Source organism: Octodon degus, unplaced genomic scaffold (genome assembly GCF_000260255.1).
Source record: "Octodon degus isolate 3935 unplaced genomic scaffold, OctDeg1.0 scaffold00033, whole genome shotgun sequence".
In the NCBI taxonomy this organism is placed as follows: Eukaryota; Metazoa; Chordata; class Mammalia; order Rodentia; family Octodontidae; genus Octodon; species Octodon degus.
This window is the reverse complement of record NW_004524609.1, coordinates 13112392-13134006: the sequence shown is the minus strand read 5'-3', so window position 1 is coordinate 13134006 and position 21615 is coordinate 13112392. Positions and strand designations below refer to the sequence as shown.

Here is a 21615-nt window from a genome sequence, read left to right as displayed (position 1 = left end):
TCTTAATTTCACAAAGCAAGGCTCTCTGTGCCAGGACCCACATCAGCTCCTAAGTCCAGGGGAAGCTGGGGGCCTTGGAGCTTTTGGGTTTCCTTCTCAGCACCCTAACAACCTGGGTAGATGCAGAACAGTGAACCCACAAGGAGCGTTGCCGTGAGCTCCTATGCAGCTGGTTCAGAGGTGTCAACTCATCCGAGCCCTGGAACAAACAGGATCAGCATTCTGTGGGGCTGAGGCTGGCCCCTTAGACCTGACTGCTCGGTGCTCGGGTGGACCAGCTCCCGGCCCCTCTCTCTCCTTCCCCCTCCCCCCACTCTTGCTGGCCAACATGTCTTAGGTTCACAAAGGACTCCAGTGTTTACCTCCATGACCCAAATCTAATCACTGGCTACCTGAAATGCTAAGCTCCTGCCCTGCAAGCCAGAACTACAACTCAGAATGTCTGCTAGCAGATGAGCAGCAGGACCCTGTTCCTCTCTCCACCCCACACACCTGCTCCTCGGCCCAGAAATAGTCTAAGACTAAAACCCAAAAGCCAGCCCCTCCTTGGCAGCAACATGGTTAGTACTAGGGTACACAGATGGGAGGCTTTGTAAGAAGGACATCCCTCCCTGGCAGAGACCTTCTGAGACCACCTGGGCCGGCTTCCAATTCCCCCCTGCTTTCTGCCAAGGGAGAAAAAAAAAAAATCAGTGCAAACTGAGTCTTGGGACAAGCTTTCCCAAACCCTCATGGAGCCCCTCTTCCTATACACCTCTTGCCACACAGATTTGGAGCTGCTTATCAAAGCCTTTTCCTCCAGGCCAGGGGAAAGGAGGTAGCTGGCAGGCTGCTGCTCTCCATTTGTGATGTCTGACCCTCGCAGACATCACAAATCAACCCTAGCATTTTGTCTCCATGAATAATCCCAGCACTTGGGAGGCCGAGGCGGAAGGATCCCTGTAAGCTGGGGGTTAGCCCAGATTCCATAGTGAGACCCTGTTTCCAATAAAACCAACCAAAAAACAAAAAAAACCAAACAAAAAAAAAAAAAAAAAAAAAAAAAAAAAAAAAAAAAACAAGGAGAGGGCTCCAGGCAGCCAATAGATCAGAGCTGGAACGTGAGGTGCAACCATCCTCCGAGCCCCGCTACAGGTTGCACATCCGTAGAGGGGGCACAGGTTCTGCCTACCATAATTGCATGAGCCGTAGGTCGGGCCAAAGCAGGAGGGTGGAGGCCGGAGGGCCTGTGCACCCTGGTCCTGATGCCTGCATCCGTGTTCAGCCCAGAAAGCCAGCCCCTTCTATGAGGAGTGGTGGTTCCTGGTGGTCATTGCCCTCGTGGGTCTCATCTTCATCCTGCTTCTGGTCTTTGTGCTCATCATCCGGGGCCAGAGCAAGAAGTATGCCAAGAAGACAGACTCCGGTGAGTGCGCTGGCAGCCAGCCCTCTGGCTGGACTTGACTCTGACGCTTCTCCCTCTGGCCAGGGCAGAGGGTGGGCAGGTCGCTTTCTTGGCGATGCAGCTGCCCAGCAAGGCAGCATCAGGTTCCTACACCTGACATCGGCCTCTTCTTTCAGTCTCGACTCTAACAAAAGGAGTGGGGGCAGCCCAGCTATGGGACAGAATGGGGTTCGACCGAGGAGGCCGGAGGGCTAAAGGGTATCAGTTTTCCCCCTGCAGGGAGCAGTGCCAAGGCTGGAGGCCTAGGTCACGGGGAAATGATGAGCTTGGACGAAAGCAGCTTCCCAGCTCTGGAGCTCAACAACCGGAGACTGTCCGTCAAGAACTCCTTCTGCCGAAAGAATGGCCTGTACACCAGGTAGGTGCCTTCTGCATGGGGCCAGAGGATAGGGCCCCAGGGACCAGGCCCCAGGGTCCAGCAGTGCCAGTTTGGAGGACCCTGGGGAGGGCCACAGAGTGGGCAAGGCCCTCTTGGCTTTCCTTGTCCTTGGAGCAGCATCTGAGCTCCAAGACTGGGGACAATTGGCAAAGACATGGCAGAGCCCAAGCAGTACTGTCAAGGGCCGGCCCTGCTGCCTGACCGCAGCCTGAAGCATGCCAGGAAATTCACAAGGAGGTAGGATCTCTGCCCACGGCAGCAGAATATAAATGACTTGGAAATTTTGTAAGCCAACCTGGGATTATTTGGCACCAGCTGCCTCAGTTGAGGTCTGCAGATGGTCATGTGCCCCAGAGGTGAGAGGGCCTAGCACGCTGGGCACCCACACCTCAGGGAAAGGTCGTAGGAGCTCCTCCGCCATTGTTTGTGCCCTCCCCCCACCACAGTGAGAAAGCCTTCTCTACTCTCCTCCCACCACCCTGCAGCCTCTGAAAGCACCAGCAAAGAGAGTTGAGGCTGGCGCTGCTCGCCCAGCCTCTGTTTCTCCTGACTTCTTTCCAACCCCAGTCCCTCCAAGGCCCCCCTCCTTGTGGCCACAGAGGTAGGGTGGTGCTGGGGCCCCTCTGCCTCTCCATGGATGGTACGTGACAGCTTCACGCTCCTGGGAGCTCAGGAGAGGTTAGGGGCCACAGCCAGCAGGGCTTGGTCTCCATCCTCAGCCCTGTTGACATTCCAGGTCCGTTGGAGGCAGCCCGGAGAGGAGCCAGCCTCTCTCCCCGGGAGCTCACAAAGCTCTCTCTGTCTCTGACTCGAGGGTGGAAACCCTGCGAGTGCTCACGGGGAGGGGTGGAGGAGGGCCTTGCAGGCTCTCATCCCTAGCCAAGCCCAGCCTGCCAGAGAAAGAGCTGTTTGAGACTGAGGTGGCAGGTCCAGCTGGGCCCAGCATGGCCACAGCAGCCCCGCCAGGCTGGCTCCAGGGCCCCGCCGTATGGAACAAGGGCACACTTCACCCACGGCCTCATCTTCCACTGACCCACCCCTCTTTTCCAGCCCATGGTGCATACACATTGAGGCCTCTTGTCCGCTAACCCCCATGATACCCAGAAATAAATCTGATTCACTACCCCAGGCTTCAAAGGCCTTCCACTGACCACTGAGACCCTCTTCCCCCAGCCCGAGGCCTAAGGGACGTGGCACGAGAATGAGGAGGACCCCAGAGCGGAGGGCTGTGTGCCCTGCCTTCCTCGTGCCTCCCTGTCCTCCCCCTGGCCGCAGGAAGCTGCCCCGTGTGAGGCCATCTCTCAGCCCCAGTGCCCCGCTCCCTGCAGGTCTCCTCCACGGCCCAGCCCGGGAAGCCTCCACTACTCTGATGAGGATGTCACCAAGTATAATGACCTCATCCCAGCCGAGAGCAGCAGTCTGACTGAGAAGCCCTCGGAAATCTCAGACTCTCAGGTGAGGGGCAAGAGGGCCAGGGGCCCGGGAGGGGGCCAGGGAGCGGCCACTCCAGAGTAGACAGGGGGCACTCTGGCAACCAGGCCCACAAGTGACCCAGCATACAGCCTCTCTTCTTTGCTGCCTGCTGTCCTCCTTCCCTTCCTTCTTTCCTTCCCTCTCTAGAGACTAAGGAAACCCAAGACACTAAGCAGAAGCCATTTATAGGCCAGCTGCCTCTCTCCAAGTTCTCAGACTTTGCCTGCAGGGATAAAGAGGTCTGGATCATGAAGTCCCCAAAAGCATGACCCTGTAAACCTGCCAGAGTCGCCCACTGTCTGGTTTCTCAGTAGCCTCGGCTATGCTGAAGGCCTGGAAAACTGCTCGGCTCAGCTACTCAGGCCAGAGGAGCTCCATGCACAGGGCCAGGGGCCGTGTAGACTCAGCAAGGTGTTATACCTGAGAAGTTAGAACCTGAGTTTGGGCACTAACTTTGCTGTGTTCCAGGTCTGTGGGGAGAATTCCCTGAGGTCAGGCACAGAGGAGCTCAGCCCAGGAGCAGGTGCATGGCAGTCATTCCATACAGACTAGCTTTTCTATGAAGAAAAGACAGCGCCTCTGGAAGAAGGTGCTGTAGAGCTGTCATTGAGCAAGTCAGGCAGTGGCACTTTCTTGGGCCCTAGGGGCCAGACTGAGTGCATTCCAGTCATGTGACACTGCAGACTCCCACCCCTATCTGCTCAGCCTGTGCCAAGCTTCATGGTTCCCGAAGAAGGGGCCATGAAAGGCCACTGCCTCCCATGCCTGAACCTTTCTGCCCTGTCCTGGAAGAAGGAAAAAACAAGAGGTGCCAGGAAGCCTGGGTGCAGTTGAAGCCCATCAAGCAGGGCCTCTCACTCACTAGCTGCTATTTTGTTCAGCTGTGGGGTTACTGAGGGACCCTGCAGAGCTTAGGAGGCCCCAACCACCTCCACAGTCCCAGCTGCAAGGACAGAGCCCTCAGCTCAGCCGGATGTACTCAGGAACTCCATGGGGGACAAAGCTCCTCTGAGCTCATGCAACTCAGGTTATAGTGCCTTTTTTCAAGTATTTAACTTTAAGCAACCACATACCATGGATATTGGGGTGTTATCTGGGTAATCAGCAGAGGCTTGGGTCCTTCCCACGAAGGCCCCAAAGATGTAACCAGCATCTAGATTCTAGACACTCAGTGTAGATTTGAAGAGGATGAAGGGACCTGTCTGCCCATGCAGCTGCAGCTTGGGATCTCGGAGGCAGCCAGTGGGAGGGACTTCCTGTGTGGCTCTATTTGGTGGCCCTTGACTTTCCATAGGACATGTCATTAGTCTACCCTCGCTGGCTGGGCACTGACCTTTAGGGAGCAGGCTTTGTGAATGCAGAAGATCTTGCCCAGCTATCTCAAGAGCTTTGTGTCACCATGACTGCATGAATCTGGCCCAAACTCCCCAGATGCAGAGTAGCCCAGTAACAGGAGGCTATAGGCCAGGCAGCCTCCCACCCTTAGCTACCGAAGTTGCCAGGAGAACAGTCCTTGTGTTCAAGACCTTCTGACTCAGAAGCTACCCCAGGGTGGGCAGACAGGGCCTGGAATCTAGAATCTTCCCACTCAGCGTGTGAGCAAAGCAAGCCCATCACTGGCACAGTGTTTCCATAGCAACCTGGCACTAGTCACTCCCCAGGAGCACTACCCTGGAGAGAAGAGGCTCCAAGATCCTGAAGACCATTGTCAGAGCAGAATGCCCACATTGTTAAGATCACTTGTCCCAGGCCAGGCTCAAGAGATCTTCCCACAGAGCAGGGGACAGTCCAGGATTGGAGTGGGGGCTCAGTAGGGTTGGATTGAGCTTACTTGCTCTGAAAGCTGAGTTCCAAGGAGGCAGGAGTGAGTGATGGTTGTGCTCGGGGTTTTGTTGCCTGTTGGACACCATTGGAGGCTCTGTAGCATCTCCAGCAGTGCCTGGGCCCTGGGTACTCTGTACATAGTAAAAGAAAGAAAGGCCATGAAGTTGACTGGCCAAAAAAGACTCCAGACCAAGCACAGGTTTTGCAGGATAGAGAAACAATCCTGTGGTTACCGTTGCTTGGAGACAAGGTCTTGTTGTGTTTCTCGGCTGGCCTTCAACGCCTGGGCTCACGTGATCCTCTTGCTTCAGTCTCCCAAATGCTGGAACTAAGGGTCATGCCACTTGTCTCAACAAAACTATGACTTATGAGGTGGAGCTGGCAGGAATACCTCACCACTGCATGTGGAAGAGACGGGGAATGATTTGGGTCTGTTCTCCCTGCACTGTTCTTAAGAACGATATGCCCAGCATGAGGGCCACCGCAGCTGGTGCAGGGGCCAGGTGCTGTTTGTGCAGCACTGTTGGCTCAGGGGTAGAAGCAGTTGGAAGAACCAAGGACAACAGCATAAGAAGACATGGGTCACCCTGTCTCCTGCTATGCTCAGTACCCATCGTTGAAAGGTTACATTGAGCCGTTTCTGATAGCCCACGCCCAGCACACCAGGAAGATGAGGCAGGAGGATCAGAAGTTCAAGCCCAGCATGGGCGACTTAGTTACTTAGCGAAACCTTGTCTCTAGATCCGAAGGGTTGGGGATGTAGCCCGGTGCAAAGACCCTGGGTGTGATGCCCAGTACTACAAAAAAAAAAAAAAAAAAAGTTAAATTTCCTGCTTTCCTGTTGGTAAATAGACACCATGCTGAGCCCCTTAGGGTTTCCAGGGGACCCCAGGAAGACAGCTTCATGATTCTGCAGCTATGGGATGTGAAGGGAAGACGGGACCTTGACTTGACCAACCTGCTTTTCTCTATCCTTCGGCCTTGGATGGCCAGAGAGAGCTGGAGTCCATGTCTTCCTTTTTTTTAAAAAAAAAAAAATTTATTTATTTATTTATTAGAGAGAGAGAGAGAGAGAGAGAGAGAGAGTGTGTGTGTGTGTGTGTGTGTGTGTGGTGTGTGTGTGGCCAGCTCAGCCCACCAGGGGGCGGGGCTGGCTGGCATGTGGTGCTGGGGGATCGAACCGCGGTCCCTGATGCTTTGCTAAGCTTGTTCTAAGTAGGTGCTTTAGACCACTGAGCCATCTCTCCAGCCCAGTCCATGTCTTCCTAAGGGACACACTGCCAGCAGACGCATGGGGCGATGGGGTGCTGACTGCTCAAAATGCATTTCCTTTTTTCTTTTCTTCTTTTGCTTTTTGGGGGTGGGGGTGCTATGGACAGAACCAGTAACCTTGCACACGCTAAGCAAACGCTCTACCCTGAGCCACTCCCAGCCTCAACATACACCTTTTGAGCTCACTCTCAGGACCTAGAGGTGGTGGAGACATGGTCCTGGCCCCCAGGAGCACCCGTGAGGTGGAGAGGACAGGCTGGAAACAGTGCCGAGCACCTTCCAACACCTAGACTCAAGTACAAATAAGCAGGCCTGCCCCTGCTCGTTCAGTTACAAGGCCTCTCTGTCAGGAGTGTGGCACATCTGCCACTGTGGCTGTCATTCGGCTGGTGGCGGCTGCTGGTGTCCCTAGATGTCTTGTGTGTCCCTAAGGGTTAACTGCCATTCTGCCTGCAGTTTCAGCTGCTCTGTGGATTCAGTGCCTATCTTTTTGAACACCATACCCCCCACCCCCAGCGCATGCATGCACCCAACCCCCAGCTCCTCGGAAGATGAGTTTTGCACCAGCTGCCTGGTTTATATTCTAACTCAGCCACCCAAATCTTACTCTCCAAAACTGGTGGAAATCTTCCCAGCCGTTTTCCTGTGATATGGTAATAAACAGAAGGTCAGTTTGACTTACACACACACACACACACAGACCTGGAGAAGCCACAATAGGGCTATGAATGAAGGGCTAGAGGGAGAGGGGGCTCATCCTCCCCAAGGGCACAGTGGGGGAGTCCAGGCCTGTGCCTTAAGGGCTGCAGGAGAAGGGGGCTTGCGTAGAACTGAAGCACACCCACCGAAGAAGAGATTTAAGCGCCTGTGGCCTAAGAGATGAAACTTCTAAAAATGCAGCGTGGCTGCATTCCAGCTCCATTTTCAAAATAACAGCCCAAGTTTGGTAGGGGAAAAAAAAAAATACACACGTACTTAGCACACACAAATGTCAATGAAGGGGCGTGCCAAGCCCGCGGCATACACCCCCAGTCTTGATGCCTGGATATTGGCAGTGCCATGGACGAGCTCATTATGATAGAATTAAGCCTATAGGAAAGAGTAAGAAAGGACTTACATGCTTGAGTGTGTGGAGCGCTGACTAGGAAGCAGGACAGGCTCCAAGGATTGGGTGAGTCCTCAGCGACCCTGAGAGAGAGTCGGGAGCCTCCCAAGTCCTACCTCCTGTCACATCTGCCCTACATACCAGCTGTGCACTATGCAGAGTTAGACCCTGGGAGGCAAAGTGCTGGCTTTGCCCTCCATGGGATTCATTCACTCATTCATTCATTCACTCATTCATTCATTTACTCATTCATTCATTTACTCCATTCATTCATTCATTCATTCATTCATTTGTTCTTTGGTTACACTTACTCCACAAATACTTGGTTGCACCACTAAAGGTGCTATTTGTGAGCGGTGGCTTTGGTAGATGGTAAAACACAATCTCCATCTCACCAAGTTATGACCTATTAAGGAGGACTGAGTGTATGAATACAGCACGTTTCCTGTCTTGTGAAAATGTGGAACCACGGTCACTGCTTTGGTGATTGGCCTCAGGAGAAGAGTGGTACACAGAGGTCTTTCTGTGTCCTGAGCTTTAGGGCAGGGGAGATTCAGTGAGGCATCTTGGGGGAAGGCCACTCCACCCCAAAGCACGCAGGGAGCTGCCTGGAAGAGGCCGGTGTGTTTGCTGTGAGCAGGGCCAGGCCAGGTGCAAAAAGAAGCAGGCGCTCATGTCAGGATGGAGGTCCTGCCTGCAGCGCCTTGGGGGGCTGTCTCTGGTCTTGTGTTTGAGTTGCCGCTTGCCATCAGGTTAGGTCACAGCCAAGGCCCTGGTCCCCTCTTCCTCTTGGCCTGAGCCGCATGGGCTTTGGCAGGCCCAGGCTGAGCTAAAGGAGGCACACACTGCAGGGCAGACAGAGGTTGGGGAGGTGGGGGAGGCAGAGCTGCGGTTTAACACGGTCTTACTGCCTTGAGAGTGAGATGGGTCACATGTTACAACCAGGGAAGCTGAGGCTCAGAGAAGTCAAGCAGGGTGCCCTTGGTCACAGAGCACAGAAAGGCAGGCAGCTGGGGCTCAGTGTAGATCCAGACTCAGAGGGCAGAGTCTACCACAGCCTGGTGTTGCCCAGTTGCCCGGCACAAGGTGGGTGATAGGAGAAAGGCTTTCACTCACCCCAGGGACCTTCCTTGAGGCCCCTGACCCCACGCATCCCTGACAGCAACAGCGACAGGGTGGTATGAAGTCAAAGGTAGCACAGGTGGCCTTGTGTCTGGGCTGACGCTTTACAAGGAGCACTCCTGGGTGGTTTCTAGGACAGGGACCCAGAGCAGGGACAAATTTGTTCCTCCTAAGGACATTCAGTGAAATTCTTCAAAGATGCACAAGAGACGCACCACCTCAGCCCTGCAGCACTAATCCCCAAGAGACTACAGCCCCTGCAGAAGGTGAGGCCAAGGTTAGGATACCCAAGAGGGCACCTGGGCAGAGTCCCTGGTTCAAGTCCTTAGCTCCACAGATGAGAGAGGGGGCTCCTTCGGATCTCTGCAAGACCTGCCCAAGGGCCGGTGAAATAGCTCAGTGGACTAAATGCCTGCTTTGGCAAGCGCAGGGACCAGGGTTCCATCCCCGATCTGGCATGCATCAGCCCCAGCCCTGGGGCTTGCTGAGCCTGTGACCGAATCCAGGCATGGTGGTGCACGCCTGTAATCCCAGCACTGGGGAGGCTGAAAGCAGGGGGATCACTATGAGTCCGAGCTGTGTAGTGAGACCCTGTGCCAAATACGTAAATGAAAAAAAAATAAAATAAAGGACCCGTCCAGGGTGGCCTTTCTGCCATCTGGGGCCACACCTTTCTGCCAGACTTTGTGAAATTCAACTGGGTAAGGGGCCCAAGCCTGGCCCAGGTCTTGACCCCGTCCCCAGCCTTGCTCTGCTCCCCGCTTCCCTTCCTCATGGGCTGAGTCTGGTGCGGGAGAGAACAAAGTAGGGGGGCTTGGCTTTGTGCCTCTGTTTTGTTTCACTCTTTGCTCTGGTGTCCTCCTGCCTTCCTCTGGGCCCCCTCCCCACTCTCACCCCAGGCCTGGAGTCTGCACTGCCTTCCCCCACACTCCGTAATTGCCGATGGAGTGGCTTTGAGGAGCTGTTAAGAGGCCCAGGAACTGAAGCAGTCTCTTGATGGCCTGGCTAGGACGCCCCTGAAAGGCCTCCTTTGTTCTGGGCCTGTTCCTGGGAAGCTGCGTGCAATTACCCAGAGCCCTGAGAGTTGAAAGCTGCAATAGGAGCCCCTGGTTCCCCCTCATGCTTTCTTCTCACCCTACCCCCACCCTGAAAAGAAACAGATGTTCAGGGACACAGGCCTGATGCAGACACCCGCCTTGGCGCTCCTGCGGAGCTGGGGGAGGGGCAGAGCAGCAGCTCCAGCCCTGCCCAGCCCTGCCCTGCCCTGCCCTGCCCTGCCCTGCCCTGCCCTGCCCTGCCCTGCCCTCCCGCTCCCTTCTGTGCCTTTCCAGTCCCCGCAGAGCACCTGGCACCCAGCAAGCATGCAGCAGACAGTGGCTGCTGGTTGTGGTGACTTGGATGAATGGGCTTTGGGATCCAGGCCTCTAGGAGGACCAGAGAGGCCCCACTCTGCCCCAAACCACACACCCCTCTCCTTACAGAGGGTTTGGGCACAGAGTTGGACTTTCTCCCTGCTTCCGGCAAGCGGAGCCCTCCCACACACACACACACACACACACACAAACACACTTCCCATCCTGCCTCATCCCTCCCCGGATCCGTCCTGCCCCGTCTCTCCCTGCAGGTCTGCTCCTGCCCACAGAGCTGCCCGCCCTCCCGGAGTTCTTCCCTAGAAACTGTGACCTGCCCTTTTACATCACATCGAGGTTTCCGGGAGCCAGGGATGAGGCCAAACTCACTTCACTGGCAAAGGCCAGGGCGGATGGCCTGTCACACATCAGCTGTCAGCCCCACAGAACTGCTCACAGCCTGTAGTGAAGGGGCTCCTCTGCAGGGCTGGGGCCTGGGGTCCGGCCAAACTCCCAGACCCTCCAGAGAAGATCCTCGCCACTATTCAAGCTGGGGGGTGTGGAGAGACCACCTGTAAGGAGAACTGTGCGGTGCCCTCTTTCAGCCCTGGTGCTCTCAGACCCTCCAGCCCCTCACCCCTGTCTCGCGATCTCCTCCTCCTCCCCAGCCATCACAGGTGCCAGCTCAGCAGATGGAGCCCTCCCACCTGCGGGTCCCTTTTGTCCTCCTAGGCTGGCAGCTGGGTGGCAGGCAAAGAAAGGGGCTGCATCATGCTTTCTTGCCCCTTGGGGCGCGGGGCTGAGGGGCTTTCCATTGTCTTGGGCAGTGGACTTTGCCATTGTAGGGGAGGTGGCTGCTGGGGTGGGGGCTGAAGGGACAAGGAGAAGGGGGAGAGGGTAGGGAACATAAGTGAGCAGATGGACTGGGGAGTGTGTAAGCTCCAGGGGAAGGGAAAGGAGCTCACTTTACGGTCTCCAGACAGAGGTGTGGGCAATCAGAGCACTGATGGGCTTTGGGAAATCAGAACTGAGTTTTGTTGTTGTTATTGTTTTTGCGGAAACTGGGGATTGAACTCAGGCCCTTGCGCTTGCCAGGGAAGCGCTTATTCCACTGAGCCATCTCCCCGCCCCCCACCCTTTCTGTGCTTGGGTTCTCAGGACTCAAGCAGCATCATGCCCAAGCAGTATCTGTTCTCAGGTAGCAAAACTGTCCACACAGCATCAGTACTCAGAATCAGCAGTCACAGAACAGCAGCAGCTGCAACTACGAGTCGGAGGTGCAGAGACTAATTATGTAAATGCGAGCTGGCTGTATCCTCATTATTCCAGTTCTTGTACGGTGTAGCTGTGTCTCTTGAGAGTCTAGAAGCTGCAGAAGACTTTGAGACCCTGAGGAAAAAAAAATTGTGCATTTCATTTTCCATGGCTTGAACCCTTGGGGTGGGGGCAAGAGCTCCATGTTGCCAGTTGCTAAGCGGGATGCAGCGCACCATCCCAGACTTACTTGGGTTGGACTGAGTTTCCTCGCTTACCTTCGCACCCAAGTGCATCTTGCTTAGGTTGATCTAAGTGACTGACTGCCCCAGGCAGGGGCATCAGTGGGCGGGGGTACAGAGGGCAGGGATCCAGAAGCCCGCGTGAGGCCCTCCAAAGGGCATTTCACAGGGTGTGCTGTTCGCTAACCTCCGTGCAGGCTCTTCCAGAGCATTCCCATCTGTTGGCTTTTCAGTTCTCCAAACAGCGCCTGGAGCCTGGGGTGGGGGCAGGGTGCGATATTTTTGGTTCCATAATTCAGATTCTACTTTGCTAAACCGGCTTGGCTCTTGTCCTATACTGCTCTTCCTAGTGGCAGAGGAAGCACGTGCCCAGGACCCTAGAGTATCTTAAGAATAATTTACTTTTTTGCATTTCTAAGAAAAAGAAATGCTTCAAGGTTGTTGTCACTTGAAAGCTGAGAACTTTTATTGGTATTTTGATGTCTATTTTATGGTTGAGTGTTGCTTTTCTTTTGGATCATTCATAAGTAGGCATCCACGTTCTCCACTCACTGGGTCTTCCAGAGCACTCTCCTGGCCCTAGCCTTGTACCCTGTCGCCAGGTGAGTCAGGCTGGACCCAAATTGAATGGGAAAGACTAAGGAGAACCTCCGAAACATGGCGTTGAGTCAGAGAGGCCAGACACGGGTCACATATTACGTAATTCCATTCATAGGAAACATTCCAAACTAGGTAAATCCCTGGAGACAGAAAATTATCTGTGGTTCCAGAGGGACAAGGGTAGTGAGGAGAGAATGCTTTGTGGGTTCAGGGTTTCCATCTGAGGTGATGAAAACATTTTGAGCTAGATAGAAGTGACGACCGCAGTCTGGGGAGATGGCTCAGTAGAATAAGTGCAAGGGCCTGAGTTCAATTCCCAGTTCTGAAGAGAGAGAGAGAGAGAGAGAGAGAGAGAGAGAGAGAGAGAGAGAGAGAGAGAAAGACAATTGCCCAACATTGAGACCATATTGGGTGCTATTGATTTGTACATTTTAAATGAATGACTTGGGCTGGCGAGATAGCTCAAGGGACCAAGTGCCTGCTTAGGCAAGCACAGGGACCGGGGTTTGATCTCCGGCACTACTTGCCACATGGGCCCTGCCCCTGGGCACACTAAGCCAGTGACTGAGTCCAGGCCTGGTGGCACACACCTATAATCCCAGCACTGGGAGGCTGAAAATAGGAGAATCACTACAATCCAGGCTGCCTAGTGAGACTCTGTACCAAAAATAAATAAAACAAAATAAATAAAATAAATGGCTTTATACTATGTGAATTTCATCTCACTTGGAAAGAAAGATCTTACTATCCGCATCAGGCACCATTACCCCCACCCCCATCTGAGGTTTTGCTCTCTGTGATTTCAGTTACCTGTGGTTAATCATTCTTTAAAAATATTCAATGGAAAATCCCAAAAATAAACACAGATGACAGTCATATAACTTTCATTACACTATATTGTTATAATTGTACTGTTTTATTATGCTGTTATTCTTTGTCTCTTACTGTGTACAGGAGAAAGATAGTAGATAATAGACCTCTTGATTTTGTTTTTTATTGAATACAGGGTCTCACTGCGCAATTCAGGCTCTTGTCTCAGCCTCCCCAGCACTGGGATTACAGGCATGCACCCCCCTGGCCTGATACGCCTGGGTTTCCAGGGCCAGCTCAGCATGCAGTTCAGAGGATTGAACCCGGGTCCCTACACTTGCCAGGCAGGCCCTTAGACCACTGAGCTGTCTCCCCAGCCCCATATAGACTTTTGGACATCCACTAGGATCTTAGAATGTATCATCACAGATCTTAGAATGTATCATCACAGATAAGGACTGCTGAATCTCCCAGCTCTGAGCCAGCACTGCGGGAAACACTTGCCACCCCAGCTATGCTCTGAAGGAAGCAGGAAGTGGCCGTTAAGGGCACTCTGCCCACTCAGCAGTGAGGGATCTGACACATCTCCCACTCTTTTATTTGTGTGTGTTTGTGTGTGTGTGTGTGGCCAGCTCAGCCCACCAGGGGGCGGGGCTGGCTGGCATGTGGTGCTGGGGGATTGAACCGCGGTCCCTGTGCTTTGCTAAGCTTGTTCTAAGTAGGTGCTTTAGACCACTGAGCCATCTCACCAGCCCACATCTCCCACTCTTAAGGGGCAGGACAGAGTTTGGAACCAGCATGCTCTGTGTGTCCCAGTCCTGACCTTACTGGCCTGTTCCCACCAAGCCACTCACACCCCACCTCATCCTCTGTCCTCACAGGGAAGTGACAGCGAGTATGAGGTCGACCCGAATCCCCAGAAGGCTCACTCCTTTGTCAACCACTACATCAGTGACCCCACGTACTACAACTCCTGGCGGCGCCAGCAGAAAGGCATCTCCAGGGCCCAGGCCTACAGCTACACGGAGAGTGACCCTGGAGAGCCTGACCACTCCAGCGTGGCCAACAGCAACAGTGCCCAGCCCGGGAGCCTCTTTCGGCCCAAGGCCAGCCGGACTCCAACGCCCCAAAACCCCCCGAACCCTCCAAGTCAGCAAAGCACCCTCTACCGTCCCCCCAGCAGCCTGGCCCCTGGCTCCCGGGCTCCAATAGCAGGATTTTCATCATTTGTTTGATGTCAGAAGAGGACAGAAGAATGAAGAAAACAACACCAAACTCCTCCTTCACCACTTCCTCACTGCCTGCCAGAAAACAAAAGCACCAAGAAACTAAGTCAACTTTTCACCTCCTGAGTTTATATTTCCAAGATTCCAGGGCCGGTAAAGCTGGCAGTAAGAAGGAGGAAGAAAAAAAGTACCACGAGAGGATGGGTGTGGTCAGCAAGGGGTCGGTGGGCTTTGAGACTGTGGGCTCCACAGAGGTGGCAGAGGACTCAGTGGGTTGGGCCTTGGAGAGAAGGAGGAAGAGAAGGCACAGGTCTGGAGTGCTAGCTGCAGGGGTGGCCGAGGGGTGGAGCTTTCTGGACCTCTAGCCCACTGGCAGCTCCCCACGTGTGCTACATCACAGGCTGGCTACTGGCCAACCCCTTGGGAAAAGGGGTGTCCCCAGAGGCCAAGGGTGCCATCTCTCTTGCCCTTTCTCCTGGCATGTGTGTCCCGCCACCTTGCCCAACTCCTTTCCCTGCCCTACCATATCCACTGCTCACCTCCCTTGTTCAACTTCTCCAAGCGACTGGTTTATTTAGAAAAGGGAAAAACAGTACAGGGTGAGAAGCTGCTTAGCAACTTCCTTGTCCCTGCATATTTTTAACATTGCAACTCCATGGAATGGGGCCGGAGGGCTGCAGACTCCTCCCAAGTCCACGCAACCGAGCCCTGCCGGTCTTTGCGTGAGTTCCGTTCTGGAGCACAGAGGAGCGGTGAGTTCTGGGTAGCGCATGCGTAGGCTGGCTGCCTGGCTCCACCCTGGGGACGCCCAGGGTTGATGCCTTGCAGGAAGTCGGGAATGGAAGGATGGAGCTTTGATTCTTTTTTCTTCCACTTTCTACCCCGTGCCCTACATTTAAAGGAGGGAAATGAGGCTGCTAGGAGGAGGATATTCAGCTGCGCTTCAAGAGCTCGGCAGCAAGGGTCACCGTCGGGCACACACCCCTCTCCCCTGGATAGGCCCCTTCTAGCACTCTCGTGCCTGTGAGGATCCACTTCAAGATGATGGACCTAGGAATCCTCTCCAGGAGAATTCCCACCTACCGGACCGCACGTCACTTCTGGGCTGCGGTCCCTCTGCCGCTTCACCCAGGGCCTCCGGAGCACAGCACAGGAGCCCAGGGAAGTGTTCTAGTTCCCGGTCCAAAAGCCAGAGCAGCCGCAGCATGCCCAATCTGCTCAGAACCGGGTTTACTGTGTCAAAGGACACCCCAACCCCCAGTGGCATCTTCTGAGCTGGGCTGGGCTGGGCCAGAGCTGGGAGTGAGGAGGGGCTGTTCAGTAGTAGCCCAGAGCAAGCAGCAGCCTCTGAGATGTGTGGTCAGCCAGGCAGGAGGGGTGGGTCGAATGGGACCTGGGGACAGGAAAAGCTCAGCAGAAGCGAAGCTTGTATGTGTACACAGTCTGCTCCAGGGAATGTGCTTTTAAAAGCTGCTTCTGGTGGCCTGATCTTCCCATCAGCTTGAGACTTCCCATGCAAGGGTTAGGGAGGAGCCTTTCGGTCAGATTCTCTGGGCTTTCTGAGGCCCCTGGGGATTCCAGCCAGCCCTGTGAAACTGGCCCGAGGCCCATGCACTGCTGGGGATGGACGATGGTTGCCTCTCTTAGCTGGTATCTGTCTGATTCAGCATAGGGAATCCTGTGTCTGATTCAGACAGAGATCTGTCTGATTCGGCCCCTAGTTTGCCCTGGAGGATGTCAGGCCTGTTTAGAAGGATGAGAAGTCAGGAAAGGCCCAGGTGGGGAGAGGGTGGACAGACCAAGGGAGGAGAAGGCCTGTTCCCTACCTGCGAGCCCCAAATTAGTTACTGTGCTAATGGTGGCCGGGAAGGGAAGTCCCAGGGCAGGGTCCAGCTCACCCAGGTGCGTGGGCTCCGCAGTGCACCTGCCCCCTGGGAAATGTGAATGGGAAGAGTTGCCCCTGCTGCTGGATGCGCACCCCGACTGCTCCCTAAAGCAGGACCAGGGGCCGCAGCTTCACACTCTGGAGAGCCAGGTGCTCAGGATCTCTGCGGACCTGGCCTCGCCTGCCTGCCGTGGGCACCCCACTCCCACTCCCCCACCCCCACCCCCCGCAGCAGCTGGCGTCTCCATGGCAACACATCTGCAGCCTCCCTTGCAATCTCCCTGCTGCACTTCCTTTTTTTCCTGTTCATCTTTTTTTTTTCTTTTTCTTTTTGATAATAACTTCATCTTTTTTCCTTCTCTGTGGAGTGTTTAACCATTTAAGGAAGGTCCCGGGTTGCATTAGGGAATTATTTTAACCCTGCCCAGTGACAGGGTTTGGGGGAGGCAGCAGGGCTGAACAAAACCATTGTGTGGATGTGTGCACGTGTGGCACGCAAGGCCGGTTTTCCTTTGCCCTTAATGAATCACCTGGTGCCCTACGACCTCTCCCTGCCCCTCCCCACGGACTGGTTTACGCCTGTGCTGACACCCACGTGCGCATAAGTGGTGGTGGTGCCTGTGCATACCTGTGCTCATGCACATACACAGATATGCATAGAACACACGCGTGTGTGTGTGTGTTAGCAAAGGGGCTCATACTGGTCATTCTGATGACCCGAGCTATATCTCCCTGATGGGACCCTACTGTAGCCTGGGTGACATGCATTTGAGTTTCCTGGGGATCTGTGTCTGGCAAGGTGAGGACACTACAAACCACAACTCCTGGAGGAGCCCAGGAAGTCAGGCTGGGCCCATGGGAAAAGCCCTTCCCTTCGTCAATACCTACCCACCTGCAGTGTCCCCACCACTGCCCCAGCCACATCGAGGGACCCAGGCAGGTCCCTAGCTGTGGAACTCTAGGCTGTTTTTAAAGAAGACATCTTTTTGCCCCTGTTTACATATCTTCCGGGGCGGGGGAGGCTCCTACACCTCCTCCCAGACACCTGGCATGTTAGAAGGGTGTGGCAGGCACTGCCCAATTTTGGGTCCTGGGGAGCCTTGCTGGCCTATGACTTCCCGAGCCGCGATGCCTGGACCCTGCCTGAGCGGCTGTCTCAGAAGCAGGTTCACACCAGGACACCCCAGCTCCCTTGGTGGTGCCTCACTCCGCCCTGAGGAAACCAGGTGTCGTACCCAGGAGCCTGTGCTGGGCACCCCGGGCCGCTCTTCTCCCCTCCTGCTGTGCCTCCTGGCTTCCTGTGAGCTCTGCACCCAGACGGCCAAGATAAACCAAATAGATGCTCTGGGCTCCAGAAGCACCCTCCTTCTAGGGCTGCAGGAAGTTTGCAGACCCAAGCTGCCCATCTCTTCTGTCCTCCACCCTCCAACTGACACTGCCTGGGTCAGAGGAGACGAGGCCACAGCGGGGCTGCCCTGTCCAGCACACGCTTTGCAAGGCCTTCTGTGGCTGCCCGTGCCTCCTGAGCAGCGCCTCAGCATAGGCCACACTAGGCAGGGGCTTCCCTCACCAGCCCAGAGAGCACAGTGAGCCCGCACTGGGTGAAGGGCCCACGGGCAGGAGGGTGGAAGGAGACCCCCTGGGCAGCTGCGCCAGCTCCTGAGTGCCTCTGTGCAGTCCTGTCTGGGGACACCTGCCCTGGTCACCGCCCTGCCTGCGCACACAGGCACACCCTCGGGACCACCTCCACCTCTCCCTGTTTCCATAAGATAACCAAAAGCGTTTAAACATGTTACCTTTCCTCACCCATAGAGACTCCCCAGACAAAAATCGATATAAATCTTTATTTTTTTGATTTAAAAGATATAATGACAAATGACGGGGAAAGTATTCATTATGGCCGGTGTCTGTCTGTAAGAAAGTATATATCTATATGTCATATAGCTTGTTAGGTTTATTTTTTAAATGAAAGGTTAAAAAAAAAAATGAAGTTGATTTGAAATATATACCATGAGAAGTCCCATGTCCTGTCAAACTGTTAGTATTTTATAAATAAACTTTTGTTTTAGAATTCGGAAGCAGCATTCATTCTCTTCCCCCATGGAGGTGAAGAGGGACACCCTGTGGAGGTAGCCTGCTCGAGCTATCCCTCCCCAGAACACCCCTCTTCAGTGCTGTAATGCTTTCACAGTGCCCAGCCCCTCGGCCCCATTGATTCCCAGGTGGCAGATGTCTGTGCCTTCAAAGGAAGCACCTTATTTATTATACATTTTTAGAATAAGAGCTTCTTGGATTATTATGCAAGTGACAGCGATCGGTAATCACATCAGTAGCTAATAGTCGCGAGACATTCACTCTGCCTAGTGCTACTGCTGTCACTTTGCATCCTTTTAATTTTTTTTTATATTGTATTTAGGGCTGGGGAGATAGCTCAGTGGACTAAGCGCCTGCTTAGGCAAGCGCAGGCAGGGACCGCAGTTCAATCTCCGGCACCACATGCAGCGTTGGCCCCGCCCCCGGCGAACAAGTCTGGGGGTGGTTGTGCGCACCTGTAATCCCAGTGCTGGGGAGGCTGAAAACAGGATCGCTATGAATCTGAGCTGCGTAGTGAGACCCTTTACCAAATATGTAAATTTAAAAAAAAAAAAAACATGCTGGGGAGATGGCTCAGTAGAATAAGTGCTTCATTGGCAAGCTCAAAGGCCTGAGTTCAATCCCTGGTTCTGTCAAAAAAAATTTTTTAATTAATTAGTTTTAAAAAACAGTATAAAACACATAGAATATCACTCAGTGAGTGCACTTATTTCACAGCTATTTCATGCTATCACACATTTATGCATAAGGCAGCTGCTCCATTGATAATAATAATATTATTTTTTTTTTGTGGAACCAGGGATTGAACTCAGGCCCTTGCACTTGCCAGGGAAGTGCTTATTCCACTAAGCCATCTCCCCAGCCCACTCCATTAATAATAATAAAATTAAAAAAAAAAAAACTTCAAGCAGAAGAAAAAGGATATTTCCTAAACGCTTCACTTTTACTTCAAACATAAATGTAAATTCATTCACCAGTCTACTGATGTTGGGCCGCAGCACTGGCTTTTTCTTTCAAGAACGGCTCTGAGTTTGGAGTTCTTTATTATCATCTCTTTTGCGTAAATTGCACTTGTAACATATCACGTGTGCACTACGGTTTCTGTCTCTTTAAAGAGAGAACATATGGAGATTAGGAGATGGCATAGAATCCTGCTCTCACTACCTTGTCTAGTTGTACTTTTTGTTTTCTGGCAGAACCGGGGATTGAACTCAGGCCTTTGTGCTTGCCATGGAAGTGCTTATTCCACTGAGCCATCTCCCCAGCCCTTTCTACCCCATGACTAATTCAACACATCTTATATTTGGCAGCTTCCCTTTGCCAAAGCATTGGTTTTTCTGAAGCATTCCACATCATTTTCTTTTCTTTTTTTTTTTTTCTGGCAGAACCGGGGATTGAACTCAGGCTCTTGCACTTGCCAGGGAAGCACTTATTCCACTGAGCCATCTCCCCGGCCCTCCACATCATTTTCAAAGAAACCACTATTCTCCTTTTCCACTCTTATTTTATCTGCTACATCACAGTTTAGTAAATTATGTCATTACTATAAAAACTACAACTGGCATAAGCAAAGGGAGGATAATGGATTCTTTATAGACCCACCACTCCTTTTTTTGTGTGTGGGTTTTTTTTTTTTTTTTAATGTATTTAGTACATGGTCTACAGGGTGTACAGGGTCTTACTACGTAGATCAGACTTGTAGTGAGCCTCCTGTTTTCAGCCTCCCAAGTACTGAGATTACAGGCACACACCACCATGCCCAGACTCATTCACCAGTTCAGTGCACCCCAGGGGCAGGGGCGGCACAACATGCTGGGGATCGAACCCCAGCCACTGTGCTCTGCCTAAGCAGGAGCTTTAGTCTGCTGAGCTATCTGGCCAGCCCCCATCCCTTGCTTTTGTAGGCACAGATATGCACAGGAGCGATAGAAACCAGGCTCATACCTCCAGCTCTTGGGGTGCCAGCGGTGTCTATATTTTACTGAGGCAATACATCCATTAAAGTGACTGGGTGGTTAAGAGGAGGTCAGATAAGAGAGCTTCTGCTTATAGTGTAAACCAGGTATACTGTACTTTATGACCAATTTTCACGCTGATAAGGGGTTTTCAAGGGTAATTTTGACTACATATAATTTTCCTCTTACACATACTTTGGATCCCTACCCCCACATTAGATATAACTTCAGGCCCAATGCCCGAGGATATTTGGCTAAAGGATAATGACATGGAAGAGATTCCGTAGTCATGAGAGCAAGCTGACTCCAGAATGATCCTTTGCAGATGGTGAGACAAAAAAGTGCCCCTAGTTTCCCCAAGGGAAATGAGATGGCCAGAGACAGCAGATACAATGACAGGGTTGAAAGAGAGGGCTCTGACAGCTGGGAGAGAGCTCAGTGGTAGAGTGCTTGCGTAGCAGGCATGAGGCCCTGGCTTCAATTCCCAGTATTGGGCTGGGGAGATAGCTTAGAGGCCTAAGCGCCTGCCTGGCAAGCGCAAGGTCTTGAGTTCGATCCCCCATGCTGGAAAAAAAAAAAAAAAAAAAAAAAAAAAAACCCCAGTATCACAAAGCAAAGAAAGGAAGGAAGGGCAGAAGGAGAGGGAAGAAGGGCTTTGACCACCAGAAAGAATGGCACATGCAGAAAGCACTGTGCTCCACACCTTGAAGAAGCCATGCACTATTCTTTAATTCCAATCTTCTTCCTCATTTACTTCCACATTACTGCCTGCTGCTCCCTAACCACAGCTACTGGACTTTGACCATCTACAGTTAAAGGACCAGAGGAATACATTAGAGAGGAAGTGATAATCCAAGCACCAGAGACGAATAGAATGGTCATTCTACCAAGAAGAGGATGGGGAAACCATGCTTTCTGAAGCCAAGGAGCCTCAGCCTAGGATAACAAGCTAGCTTGAGCTGTGAAAGCACTAACTGCCCCCAACCCCTGAAGGTAGCTTACCTAAGAAAACCCTAGTTGGCTGTTCAGAACTCTACAGAGTTTCTCAGAGCTCTGAGTTTGCCAATGGGCAAAAAGCACTTGGAGTTACTAAGCTGACCAAAAGGATTATGGGTCTCGCAGACGGCAGTTCTCACTAATTCCAGCTTCCGCTCAAAACTCTGCTCAGCCTCAGCACCCTGCAGCAGTGGGATGGGTGCAAGTTCTACCTTCTCCAGCCTGGCACATACAGATCCAAGTCTAGGGAAGTGACCTCGGAGAAGTGACTTCGAGGCCGCCCTGCCCTGATGACCACTCTCATCCCAGGTTCTTTTCTGCAGGAGGAAAAGCAAGCCCCAAACACCAGAGCTGCTCTGTTTGTTTCCTTAATGCAAAGGAATTGAGGGTTGTCTGCAGCCCACAGGGGAGCAAGCAGTTGGGGGAGGGGAGGAGCGGCTCTGGAGATTGTGGGCCATGGAAGGAGGCTTAGTCGCTGTCCCAGCACTGGACATGGTGCCCAACACCCACAGTTTAAAGGAGTCTGCTATTGGCCCATGACATTTAGAGCATTTAGTCCCTATTCAGCTGGTCTAAGGCAGAAAG

General features: G+C 53.1%; 1 protein-coding gene across 1 annotated transcript in view; it reads left to right on the top strand.

Annotated features, from left to right (window-relative positions):
• The window catches only part of Sdk2 (sidekick cell adhesion molecule 2), a 277422-nt gene extending 261223 nt beyond the window's left edge, over window positions 1-16199 (top strand). The window contains exons 42-45 of the mRNA XM_012514498.2: window positions 1265-1405; window positions 1664-1802; window positions 3152-3278; window positions 13756-16199. Of these exons, the coding sequence (XP_012369952.2) occupies window positions 1265-1405; window positions 1664-1802; window positions 3152-3278; window positions 13756-14109 (761 nt within the window). The 3' untranslated portion in view covers window positions 14110-16199. The remainder of the gene's footprint in view (window positions 1-1264; window positions 1406-1663; window positions 1803-3151; window positions 3279-13755) is intronic.
• The last annotated feature ends 5416 nt before the right edge of the window (window positions 16200-21615 follow it).